This window comes from Glossina fuscipes, unplaced genomic scaffold (genome assembly GCF_014805625.2).
Source record: "Glossina fuscipes isolate IAEA_lab_2018 unplaced genomic scaffold, Yale_Gfus_2 116, whole genome shotgun sequence".
Taxonomy (NCBI): Eukaryota; Metazoa; Arthropoda; class Insecta; order Diptera; family Glossinidae; genus Glossina; species Glossina fuscipes.
Window position 1 is genome coordinate 1,843,958 of NW_023998459.1, and position 14,403 is coordinate 1,858,360.

At 36.3% G+C, this 14,403-nt stretch overlaps 1 protein-coding gene across 9 annotated transcripts in view; it reads left to right on the forward strand.

Moving 5' to 3' along the window:
* LOC119640266 (rho GTPase-activating protein gacF) overlaps positions 1-14,403 on the forward strand; it is a 461,105-nt gene that overhangs the window by 418,022 nt on the left and 28,680 nt on the right. For all 9 annotated transcript variants that reach the window (XM_038038162.1, XM_038038163.1, XM_038038167.1 and 6 more), the window contains one exon: positions 5,377-7,871. In XM_038038162.1, the coding sequence (XP_037894090.1) occupies positions 5,377-7,785 (2,409 nt within the window). In that variant the 3' untranslated portion in view covers positions 7,786-7,871. The remainder of the gene's footprint in view (positions 1-5,376; positions 7,872-14,403) is intronic.

Consider the following 14,403-nt stretch of genomic DNA (forward strand, 5'->3'; position numbering starts at 1 on the left):
TTTTAATTTAGTGATATTGGTAGGATTGGGACCTAGTGATCGCTGTGAGGCTTTTTGCCTTTAGAGTTCTGGGGTAATTCATCGGAATCCAGGTTCCTCTCATAAAGTTTGTTTATATATCTTGGTCCAAATTGAAGTGGGTAAGCTTACTTCTAAACTCTTGCTCTCGATTTTAATTTGTTAATTGCTATGTAAAGGAGGGAATCGTTTGTTCTTCATTTTGTAATTAACACAATTGGTTTATTCTAATTTCTCGGACTATATTTTATTCGCAGAGTCTCGCAAAATTAATTTAAGTTATGTTTTATTTCACGCTATTGACTAGAATTTCCCGCAATAGATAAAGGAAGGTCTCCACCGGGCTTCTAACTCTGATGAACGCACGACAATCAGCATCCCTGATTAAAATCGGAAACCGCAGTTTTGGCTTCTTGTCATCAAATAATCCATCAACATCTTGGTTTTTACACAATGATCTTACCCAAAATCACATTTTATATTTACGTCGACGACGATTACGTTCCCTCGTCGTTGCTTATAACCAAAATAATTAAATTGTTGCTATCCATCTCTTTTTGTCGCCCAAATAATCCCTTATAAACCTTTTAAATATTGCTTGTTTTAAATATTGTATTGTCTAGTGTAGTGCGAACTTACCATAAGTAGTTGAAATTGTTTTCTGCTTCGTAAAAGACCTTTTTTTCCTCTTTTCGTTCGCGTAAAAAAAAAACACTTTTTAAAGAAATTTGTACTTCGTTAACTTGCACTACACGATTCCCGCTTTTGTAAACAAACAGTAATTATGTGATTTTCCTTTAGCAACACTGATTTTGCGTGAAGTATAACGCATCTGAGAATACAACTAATCTAGTAATAATAACTTCGAACACCAATATTAACCAACCATATATGTATGCTCATTTTGACCAAGTACATACTTCCATTGTCTGTTAAGGATTATATTACCCATACACATTTTTCAATTCCAATAAGATATTATAAGCACATTTATAAAAATTACAACCCCTTACAAAGCAGTTAAAAACAGTTACATAAATATTTACTGGAAACGAACATATAGAACTGTTTAATTATAAACATAGTTTTGAATTTAAAAGTTTTTAGATTTAGTTGAAATTGTGTGTTTTTGTACTTTTGAAAACTTCTACTCTAAGACGAATTTAACAAACCCATAATCTTGCATAAAATGCTCTTTGTAGGTTTTGTGTAAAAAAATCAACAACTATATTCCCACTGCTGCAATAGGTTAATTGGATTTCATCTCGTTCATATGTATATTTTAAATGTAATGATAAAGTATATGAACATGTTTACTTCTCGGCTTATGGCAATTACGTGGTCGTTGTTTGTGACAACTGCTTCATGAAACGCTAAGTGATTTCTTGATATGTATAGCTTCATTTGTTCCGCTTCTCTGCTGCATACGCTTACTGAATTTTATTTCTTCGGTTGGTACGAAAACGTTCCTGCTGCTAAGAGAAAAACCTATTTAGTACACGATTTTTGATCATTGACATGACCACCCCAGTCAACGTCTACGCAACCTGTAGCTTTAGTGTTTCATTTTGTTTTGGACTCAGGTATCTTAGAACGCATTTCGTTGCTAACACCTTTCCTTATATAGCAAGCTAGCCCTACGAAGGTGGCTTTGTGTAGGCTTATAAACGGAGAGAAAAATGTCTGTGGGAGCGCTCATTGCTAAGTGGATAAGCGATCCTGTGAGATTCGTCGGCTATAAGTTTTAAAACATGATCAGGGAGCTCTTTGCCAACAAATGGTGGCTGGGTTATAAGACGTCATTGGTTAACTCACTATCTTTATTTTTGCCCGTGACATCGATCTCAAAGAAAGAATTATGGTTTGTCATGAGACTCTTTACTTCCCTTGCCGGCTGAGTACTTGTGTTTTCCTGACAAAGAAATAAAAATAAACTAAAAGGAAAAGTCCGGTCGGTTGTCTGCTGTCTGTCTGTCCACGGTGAGTCAGTCGGTCGTCGTCTAGCGTCGGCCCTACATAGCCACCATATGCACGCCCCTTCGTCTCAGCCACAGCGGTGGCAGCTCGCGTTTAGCCACTCATTGGGGACAACAAAATTAAATAGACTAAAAATAACTTACAATACAGGCATCGGCGTCGGTGCAGTGTCGGCCGCGGTAGCTGCTACATCGGCAATCCCTGCTCCTCTTTCTATTAAGCCGTTCCCACTCCAATACAAACTTTAATTTCCCCTGCTGCGTGCGTAGGTGCACGCGGGTAACCGCTGTCTGCAATAATAACCTGGGATCTAATTAATTTCTCTTCCGAACAAATTTCTTAACCCGTGTAGTTTTCTGTTCTTTACTCCAATTGCGTTTACTTTGGCAAGTTGCTGTATTGGTTATTTATTTTTCCTTTCCTTTTTTTTTTTTTTATATATAAAAATGCTTGGCTATTCCTTTTTATTATAAAGCATTGTTCTGCTCAAACGTTTTTTCTTTATTCTTATATCGTTTTACAATCGTAGAATTTCTGTACAAATAATTGAATTAGGTGGCAAAGTCTTTTTCGTGATGGCTAAATGGTAGTAACCAACTCACAATATGTATATAAATATTTTTTTTTATTATTTATTTTTTTTTGTTCCAAAAGCACGCATACAAAAAGAAATTCCTTTTTTCCTCTTTTTTTCTTGTTTTTTTTTTTTATGTTATACAGGGTTGGTGGGTTATATATTCTTTTACACAATTTAGACACCAATATGTTTCTATGAACGTCAATGATACTTAAAAATAATATATTCATACACGAATGCGATGCGCTTTGCTTGGTACATTCAACCGGCACACTCAACTCTTTACCTCGTTTTTCCTTGCACAATTGTTCCTGCTTCTCTTGTTTTTCACTCTATTGATTGACTTTATAGGGATTTCAATAATTTGATGGAGGAAAATAGAAACGGAGTTTCACTACAGGAAACAATTTGTTCGGTCCAATGTTACTCAAAGTTTTTCTTCCCATAAGAAAAAAAATTAATTTTTGTATAAAAATCATATGTGTTCCGAACAAAAATTTTTTTAGAAAGTTACTTTGGAAATATACAACATTTCCGTACTTCGTTTTCGTTTTGTGACTCTCTGTACGGAAGCCCTGATATTTTATAATCGTTTTTTTTTTTTTTTATTTAGCACGTACACTATATACACGACGTTTTAATGTAAGTTAGCTCGTTTAAGCTACTTTTGCATATTCAGTTCTTCACAAACTAAAAGGCTTCGAAATTAAAATGTGTTAAACATTAAAACCGTTTAGCAATCGACATAAGAAATTATTTTGCTTTTGTCGCGTGGCTTGTAGCAACATTTTTATTAATTCGATTATTGATTCTTCTTTTTTTGTTGGTTTTCCATTGGGAGGCCTTTCTTCCGCTTTTTTTTGTTTTAATAATCCGTAAGCTTACTATTGGTAGCGTTAAGTTCAGAAAAAATGGATTTTGGTAAATTTATCGTTTAAATTTTTATTAAATCGTTTAAATTTTATATTCGATATATTTAACTGCTCACAACTTTGCTAATTTTATAAATGTATCGTTTCCGCGCGTTAAGAATTTCTTTTCTTTGGTATTTTTTTTTCAATGGTCATCTTTGGGCTCATATTTAACAAAAGCACAAAACCGCCAGAGCTCAGCCACACAACCAAAGGACAATCGAAAAGCAAGCGCACTCGTTGACGTTTTCCCTTCAACTTCTCGAACTCAACTCCTCTAGAACTAAGCTCAACTTAAAACTATCCCCTCTGACTTAAATTTTAAAACGCAGACAGACTTCTCCTTCTTACTCAATTTCCCTCTTCTTCTTCCTGTTGCTCTCTCTATAACGGCTTGCCGCTACTCTCACAAGAGCAAGCATAGATCCCGCAAAATCATACGATTTTGCCTACGCTTGCAAGAGCAAAAGGAAAAAAAAAGGAGTACCGCAAAATCATACGATTTTGCCTGTACTTGCAAAAGCAAGCAAAGGTACCGCAAAACCATACAATTTTTGCCTGTACTTGTAAGTAAGGAGATCAGAAAAGAACAAAATAAACACATATACCGCAAGATCATGCGATTTATTAGCGGTACCACAAAATCGCATGATTTTGTCTAACGGCATGCCGTTATTCCGCCGCTTGCGGTTGATACAGACCGACAGACACCCTACCCGAGGTTTGTTCGCGGCCGTTACAACTATGGTCAACGTTCTTCATAGATAGATAAAATTCGCAGCTAGCACAAGAAAACGCACACAAATGATGCTTTGCATAAAGCAAAGGCAACCAAGGCCCATCACTTCCCATGGTTGCTAATATCTGTAGATTAGAGTTACAAAGCGTTCATTGTCTCATTTGAATTCGCATACTTAACTTCGAATAAAGCGATACTTGCTCTTGCCAGATGTTCGTTACATCGCTTGATTTAAATTATCCACATTACTTACCAAATTTTCATATTAAAGTTTATTAAATTGTTCTGTCAGAGTTAGCGGGTCCTGTTATTGTTTTCGACGGAATCCTTAGCTGTACAAGATATTCTACCTGAATAGAACGACTCCCCCAGTCAAAAATGTAACGCATCCCTCGTTTTGGAACAAGTGACGTTTCAATCAGTTTTTCTCCTGGCGGTATAAAACCATATTTCACTGTTACCAACCTTTTAGTCATTTTGAATGTTTGCTACTGGGTCTCTTGAAGTAGTTCGCATTCGGGCTGGTATGCTGAGCGGTTGCCAGGTCAAGCAGAAACTTGTGCCCTTTGATCATGGCTATCACGTGTCATGAAATGGTCGCTTTTTTGGAAAGAATTTGGCAAATCATTTGTTTCTACATCTTACGATTAACCAATACAGTTGACGTTGAAAATAAAAGCCATGTTAGTTTCGTTGCGATATTAGACCTTCTTCCTTGGAGCTGTTGAGAAATTGGATTGCACGAATTTCTATCTGACTGCCATATAACTAGATCGCAGCAAATGAATGAAGCGCGGGAGAAGATGAAAATTAAGAGAGCTTGGAAGGGAAGTTTTGATGCATCTACCGTATAGAGCAGATCTTGCTTCATGCAATTCATTTCAGTCTTCTCTCTTCAATATATCCTGAACAGTTTAAATTTGGCTTTCAACGTTTTTCCTTGATTCCTTGATTCCTTGATTGAGGCATTATACAACGCCGGAAATGTTAAAGTTTCCAAAAAATTGCACAAAATCATATATAGTAAGAGTCATTATTTAAAATTTTTGTATTGTAAAAAAAACAGATTAACAAAGTTGCTTATACAAACTTAGCTTTTGTTCCCTTAAAATTGTCTACAAATGCCAGAGATAACTTTTTTTATTTAATTTCAGAAAGAACTCCACGAAACCTGCTATTTCAACGAAACCATCGTGCACGGTTACTTCGTTTTTCGTTCCGTTGTCAATTTGCAGCGCCGCATCGGTTTTACTCCACGAGGTAAAGCTGTTGGGCCGAAGAGGAATGTTAACGATGCTTGTTATATGTTTACCAAGATACCAACTGATCAATTTCTCCATCAGCTTGCTACTTTTTTGCCGCGCAGTTCAATAGCTACAACAACAAAACCACAATCATCTCAACAAGGCACAATGAATAATACTAACATATACGGAGACCTGAACTTGAATATTGAAAGTAGTCACGAAAAAGGAGGAAAACAGTTTGAAAATTTACAACAACAGCACTTAAGCCGTGATAACGACCAACGCTTAAATGGAATACAAAACAAGTATGTTAACGAAAAGGAATTCGATCATCGGGATCATACGCAGGACTATAGTAAGAACTTGGATTTAATTAAAGTTAAAAAGTCATATTCTAAATTACACATGGGCTTGAACAATTTTACGAAAGAACGTAAGCAACGTTTGCATTTCTTAAACTCGCCACGCCAGAAGCAACATCAAGTCAGACATCATCACAACAACCCACATATGCTAGCAAGAAGGAAACACCATGAGCAAAAAGAAAAGCACAAACATTGTCATCTCGTCAACTCTAGTCCGAATGTTTCCACATTATCCATAACAAGTCGAAAAAGAACAGCTGCAGCGTTTTCGTCTACTGCACCAACGCTAATGAAATCAACGTTTAACAAGAAAACATCTAGCTACTCTCAATATTTCCGGATAGCAACAACCGTTGGCGTAAACATCAGCAGCGTGACGTCAATCACAACGCTGAATAGACGAAAAGATCGCCGAAGAAAAGTTCACAAGGTTCGAGCGAATCATACAGAAGGGCCTGTGGCGCTAGATATGCAGAATGAACCTCACCACATGACACCTTCGAAAAGTAAGCCGATTAGTCGTTACGCTGCACCTTTGCCTACAGTAAGCCCGCAGCAATCTTTTAGCAATCTAAAAGAAATTAACCAAAATCCAGAAGTTAAAAAAAAAAGAACCTTTACTGGAGAAACTCAGATGAAATCATATATCACACGTGAAAAGGAATATTCGACCACCGAAAGTGTATCTACCTGGGAGAAATTATCTTCTACCATTTTGACTACCATAACTGAAGAGGTCAAGTTATCCTCTTCAACATCTCCTTATTTCTCCAACCGTTCATCATCTTTCAAGGAGGATTCAGTGCTGGATATTACTAACGCGACAGCATTTAATAAACACGAACCAAATAAAATAGCGGCAACCTCCATGGAACAATATTTTTCGCACAGAACGACTTTTGACCGTGTCATGTTAACTACATCTCGAATTTTGACTGCGCAACAGCTAAATAAGACTGACGGAGAGAAAGGAAAAAATGTCACGCAATCTAATTTTTTAAGTATTCCAAAGGCTATTCTTCCGTCGATTTCATTCACTTCGGGTTTGTGGTCAGTAAACGGTTCCCTGGAAAGCAATGCGTCTAGGTGGCATGAAATGTCAACAAAAATACAAAAAGTGAAAGCTAATGATATGTCAATATCGGTTAAGAACGACATACCAGAAAATGGGGCCAAGTTACAGGAAAATTCCTCTCTCGTATCCATTCCTTTTAAAGATGAACATGATGAAGTAAGATTAAGCCCATGTAACATTCCTAAGTCAGTGCAAGAAGATGAGCACGATCGTATGGTAACTGTACAGTTCCCAAAAATTCAAAATCGCGCTGAAAAACCCGAAAATGATGTTGAAAAAAAAAAAAAAAAAATATCACTTACAATTTTATCAACAACGCCAAGAGCAGTAGTCACGACGACAAAGCTGAAACCGGCACTCATATCAGCTACGCTCACATTGTTATCTCCTGAAAACTCATCAGTAACAAGTATCGATAAGAATGACAGCGCAAATAAAACAAATAATTCATCAATAAATAATAGTACTAATGATAATCGGTTGCCATTATTCTCATTAATGCCTACAGCAATGACTACTCCTCGTATGTCCCTAAGAAGTTTAATTATAAATAAAGCCTCAAAAAATTTTAGCCAGAAAGTAATAGCTACGCCGTTTCATCAACTAACATATGTTCGCAACCAGGCGGGAGAAATTGATATAGATAATATCGATAACATTAACATATATCCTCATCTTCTCGACGATAATGGTGGAAGCAAAGTTGCCATTCTTAAGCAAGATATCGGTAATGATGGTCAACGGACCCTGATCACGGCCTATTTACCTACTTTGGCAACAGCTACGTTGCCCGAGTCGATACGAATAGCCAAAATTAAAATAAATCGTGAACGCAAGCGTAGAATGCATTTACATAGTATCGACGTATACACCTAGCTGTGTTGTGCGTAGTTTATACATTTCTAACTTTGAAGTCAGAAGACAGCAAACATGATTAGAAGAAAGAAAGCGCTAACATGCATGTAAGTACCAAAGTTTTTGTGACAAGTGGTCAATCGATATTTTAACTTTACTTTGTGTTTATATATCAATTATGAATTTTTTTGGTAATATGCGATTTCAATTATATATTTGAATATGAAACTTTTATTTTTATGTAATTTTTTTCTATTAACTTAAATTTTAAATAACTATAAAACACCATTCAAATATTTTTGATTAAAAATACCAAGATTTGAAAGATTATTAGTATCCGTAGTAGTACTCTCTTTCCGGAGTGCAATGTTAAGAGCCTATCTATAACGTTTTGTACCATTTATTAGCTTAGGATAGAATAGCGTTTTATGTTATGGCTTCTTTAAGCCTGTCTATTGGAAACGGTTTGCTGTGTCGTTTAGTATGATTTTGAAATATTTTTTGGCTGCACTTCTAAAATCTCATAAACTAAAGAGTCTGTACATTTTTGAAATGTTCCTTAATGATACCTAAAAAATCATGCCAATTGGATGTAGACTTTTGTACAGAAATGAAATGAATGAAATCTCTCCACGATGCTATTTGATCGCCAATGGTAAAGTGTCGTTGTAATTTTGTGACTTTAGAAAAATTTTGCAGCTTCATCAAATAGTTTTGATGTGAATTGCCTATCCAGATCGGAAATAATGATTAAAGGAACACCAAAGTGTGTGATGAAATAGGTCAAACATTGGTTGGGTTTAGTGTACACATTCATGTCACTAATACGATGCAGACCAGCGTCTGAAACGGTCTATGATCATCATAGAGCAATTGGGGTCGTTACTTGGAGGAAGGGGACCGACGATGTCCATATGTATGTGGACATTTTTTTTTTTTGGAATACCGAACTTAAAGACTGCGACCTTTCTATTTATGTACCTTTGCTTTGGAAATGTTGTTGTCCAAATATTGAGTCCTTTGTTCATGTTTGTGCAAAACTACCGTACGTTAATAAGTCAACGTGTAGCTTTAGTACCATATTAAATTGTGTGATTCATGGAAAATAGTGCGACCATAAATTTGAAGGGACATGTGGGCGTGGGTTACGGCCTGTCATTTGGCCCCAAATTTGGAAGGTAAAATCGTTGAGTAATACCGTAAATTATATTTGCTTTAGCCAAATTTAATATATCTGGTTTTTATCCGTAGCTAAATCGTCTAAATTTGAATCTTTCTGACGTTCATTATAGATGTTTCTCAAATTTATAACTGACAATATGACCGAAGTGACTTCGAATGTTCTTGAAGGTGTTTCCGCCATCATATTTGTCTTTCGAACGACATATTTGAATCGAAATATAAATTCTAATTCTCTACTACGTCGGGGCATCTCTCTGTTTTAGAGATAAGATCTGTGTTCAACGGTTTATGGTCTGTGAAAACTGTCAATTCTTCAGCAGAATTTCGTAGAAAAAAGGGCATACGAACAAACTTAAAGATTCTAAAAGGTGTGCTGGTCGCGGTATTTTGTAGCCGCAACGATTTGGTTTCAGCAAACCTAATTTTGAAAATATCTATTTATCACGAACGTGAATGTTTAAATCGTATATGTACTACAGACCATAGCCATCTGCCAGAGTGACAACTTTAAAACATCTAAATTCGAGAGTGCCAATCATTAGAGCCTTTTTAAGGAACGAAGTGAACAAAGGCAAAAGCGGACAATGAATCATCTTGTAGTAGAGCGAAAAATAAGTGTTCGTATTCTCTTTTTCATTTGCTATTCCTGTCGAAGCAAATGGACTTTCAGCACAGATGAACCATGCCTCTGGACAACTCGGCCAAGAAGATGGTAGTGTCACAGAAGTAGCCAAAACCTCTGAATTAATAATTAAATTGTTCCGAGTTTGAGCATAGTTATCTGCGTGGGTATCATCAAAAATAAAAGCTATTAAATCTGTAGTTTGTCGTGACTATTTGAGTGAAGATTGTGATGGAGTACTGAATATGTTGGGAGAAGTTACAATAAAATAAAATGGGAATATATAAATATACATGTATGTAAAATTAATAGCAAATAATAAACTAATAAGAAAACATTAATTGGTAGAACCAATAAATAAAGAAACATTAGTTGATAAAAATTAATCTATAAGAACACAGTAATTGAAGACTTAAGTTGTTTTCGGATCCATAAACAAATTTTTCTTACGTTTTCGTTTGCTTTGGCACTTTTATTTTCCAACTCCGTTGAAAGTGAAGGCGTTTAGCATAAACTTGTATATGAATCAATTGATTTCATCGCTTTTGCCTACTGTTGCAGTTCCAACTGCTACTTCTGCTGCAGCTGTTACTGCTGGTCAGAAAAACTCGCAATCAAAGAATCACATCTCATTCTCTCGAAGTCAGAGACCTTGTAGCTGGATCTTAAATTGCATTAATGACATTAATGAGAAACACAACGGAATTTTTATACATTAAGCTGTTCTACATGTAAAGAACCCCATCGAATTAATATAATACCTCATCCAAATATTGCAGGAAAAGAGGTAACCGAAAGACCATTTCGGAAAGTATGCATTTCTTTCTCGGGAACTACCCTGCATCAAGAAATGAAATGTCATACATATTTATTGTTGATCATTTCAGTTAATTTACGTCTCGGAACCCATGTAATGCTTCATGTATTAATATAATTCGATTCTTAGATGAAGAAATTTTTAATAATAGCTAGACAGTTAGAAAATTTGTAGGCAAGCTATCCAATCAAACAAATGAAAACAGCTTTATACGTATCACAAACAGTCAACCAAACCTTGGTAAATCTTGTGCACATTTAGAAAATGATCACGGCCCTCGGGACTTGTATTAAGGGGAAATAGAAAAATCAATCCGAAGTTTTGTGCATTCCGCTTGTGGGATTTTGAATACAATACTGGAAAACGTTGTAATTGAAACGAGTGAGTTTATTTTTTTTTTTTTTTTGTAATTGTTATTCTTGTAGTTATAAGAATTATATATAAGCCGCAACTGAAAATAAAGTTTCAGGCATTAATTCAACTATTGTGTATACTTCAACAGTGCATTATTTCTTTTAAATTTTTTTTTTATCCAACGAAATACTCAGTATTAAAGGACGTCCTCCTTGAGCAAAAAAGGTTCTTGCATTTTTTTAGATTTGGTTTCATAAAATTTAGCTGGCATCATGCAAGCAAATTATTTATGTCATTTTGAAGTTGAAACGATTGCAAATCCAAGGAGAAAGAAGAAAAGAGTTTAACATCGCCAGCGTACATTAAAATATGGCTGGACTTAATTACCGAGGGAAGATAATTAATGTGTAGACTGATTAAACGGAGTGAATCCTACATGATCTGTCAAGCAGATAAGAGGTTATCCATTTTACAAAGTAAAAAGGGAAGCCAGAGGACTGGGGTTTGAAGATCAGTAAGTTATGGTTAACTAAGCACAACGCTTTGCTAACATCAGCATATATGACATCCCTGCAAGAGTCACTACGAAAGGCCTTAAAAACATGACATGTAAAGAGCTCCGCAATACTTGATCTTCCTTTCAGAAAAATATGCTGGGTTAAAGAAACACAAAATGTGAAAGCATGAGCTAAAGGCTGAGTAACAATTCGCTTAAACAATTTAGGTAAGGCACTCAACGTGCCAATGTCTCAATATTTCGCAACGTGATGTCTATTTCCACGTTTGTGAGCACCTGATTTCAAAAACTGATTAAACGTCTTTGAAATAACACCTTATAGCTCATTAGCTTATATTATATAATAGAATACCATCAGTCCCAGGGGCGCAACTATATCTTAGAGACGTCAAACCATGCAAAACGTCGTTTTCTGAAAGAATCAATCGAAATGGACTTAGTTATCATTCACGGATACTTAACAATTAAATCGGAATCACCAGTTGAAAAATTTCGTCGAAGGTATTCAGCAAAGATATTTAAGGTTTCAGTATCATCAAAGCCAAAGAAACACTTGAGCTAAGTTGACGTACTTAAAAAAATATTTAGGATAAATACGTTTTTTTTCCTATTTTTGTAATATTTACTACTCTTGTGAAATCCTGGCAAACACTTGCTTCAAAGATGTGATTGCTTCATCGGAAAGGATGCAGAAATAGCTAGGTTTACTACATTATAGAATGATGATAGTGTGGTTTCAATATATTTAGTAAAATTATAAAACATAATGTGTGAAAGGTGAGATTTAAGCACCAAGACATTGATTTTACTAAAATCGTAATGTATAGTTGAGCAAGTTGGGTTTGCCACATTAGAATGGTTCGATGGACCACAGTGTTTTTAATGAAAGAAAATGCAAACTGGCGGATGCTGCGTAGTATTGAAGTAAAATACGATCAAATAATTCATTGAAAAACACAATAGCTCTATCAGATGTTAAGGTGGGGACCATAAAGCCAGAATTATAACGATAACACCGAATTGAGGCCCAATAACGCTATGACAATATCAGTTGATTTAGACATTTCGGCTACGTCACAAATGAGGGCAGCGCGTTTCTTATAAATGGAGAGGTCCACATTTGGGGAAGTATAGGCGCAAGTTACATATAGCTGTTAACTGGCAATTTTCGCCCGAATCATAATGGATTTAAGGTCCATTAAAGCAACATTGCTTAATACGCGCGATTTACCTATGTCGTACTTGAACTAAATTTTAACTTGAAAAAGGTATTATGAGTCGTAAATTAATTGTATTATCGGTTGCCAAGCTTATGCATGTTTGCGATGGCTTAGGGATTCACTTGTAATTTGGTCCTGTACCGGTTTTTGGTGTGGCTCTATGCTAGTTGTGTACATGTTTTTTTATATTTTTCTTTTTTTTTTTTTCTTCTTATTTGGTTTATTGTACTTATACTAAGTTTTATTATTAATTAATTTAAGATTTGCTTTAAGAGTCAATTGAACTCGACTGCCATTTTGTTTTAGTTGAGTTTCTAGTATAAGTGGAATAAATAAATAAATAAATAAATAAATTCAACGTCTGGAGGCTTGGGAAATTCAAATGAATAGGACGTGATTGCATTAGATATGGCAATTATAGCGCCGTCATCAGAATTTGTGGCAAGGGTTTAACGTGGGTTCCTGCCTGAAAGGCTTAACCCCACGGTGGCCCAAACCACTTTTAAGCGTACTACGCCCCCTGGCGAGTTAGACAATCCCCACAGAGTAAGGGCCTAAACAGCATCAGAGTCCAGATCAGTTTATTGTGTGAACAATAAACCCCACTCTGGTGAATGGCGAGGCCTAGCTGCACTCAATCGTTCCATTTTAGCTAGGAACTCGCTAACCACAACCACCACGAGTACTCCCCGAAGGGCCGCACCCAAACAGTCAGGACTCACAAATTGATCAACTGACTGCTTCCGTCATAAGGCTTCCACTGTGCTGTTGATCAATTACCACCATTACCCGCAGGCATCCGTGATATGTGTTCAAAAGTAAAAATAGGTAAAAGGGGAAAACTTATTCGTCATACCCTTTTCCATTTTTGCATGTATTAATTAATTTACCAGACATTTTCTATCAATCGGCCAAAGGGAAGGCCGTCCGTCAATTCCTTTTTGCATTAATAGTATAATTAATTTATTTATTACGACTTAAGGACAAAGTCCATCATATACCCGCATACGTGGCTTTGTGAGGCGAGCTTCCTGACCCCCGTGGCTCCCAGTTTGTTTTGCAAAGCCTTATGGCATACTTTGGGCGGCTGTTAAAAACAACCGTACTTGCTTCGGATTCTCCATACTTTCCTGGTTGCCAGCCCCAAGTGAACTACTTTTCTTCAAGATATATAGGTCTCGGGTATTGCACTGAACATGGTAGACTAGTCTAATGCACTCTACCATGCACTCGCTAGATTACTACCTTCATTGTACTTAAATACCATTCAATATATTTCCTCGGTAGTAACTAGCTTATTGAGTAAGAGCTCTTCTTCCAGCCAACCCCTCCACCATCTCTCAGAAACTCGTCGCCGAGTTAGAAGCCCAAAACCTTAAACTCTTCTTAGCCGGCCGAAGCCGTTGCCCGGGGATCACCGCTGGGAGGTGAGAGTTTCGGCACATCTATGCTTCCCATCAAAGCATAGTTCATCTCCCCAGCGCCGTCATCAGTGCGATCCAATCGATCCTTTCTGAAAACCTGAAATGAACTGTGAAAAATTCCGACGAATGGCTTTAACCAGGTTTCAGTGAAAGCCCCCCATGCACCCTCAATTTAGGATAGAAGAGGGACTTTTTTAGGTTAGGCCGTTAACATTTTAGTGAATGAAAGTTGCTGAGTCTAAGAAAACAATTAGTTTTTAGGGTAGAGAATATACCTAATTAGTATTACGGGAACGACACCAGGGAATGAACTGCTTCATTAAGAATCCAGCTGGCTACAATGGTTTATTTAAAAAAGATTTCCACGTTTTACAGCAAGACAATTTTTATGTGATCCTCATAGGTTTTAAGCGGTAATTTTCAAACGAATTGTGCCTTTCTGGGGAGCACTGCCATCAAACAGACATCATTCTTATTAGCAACGATAGGATTCATAGGTGCAG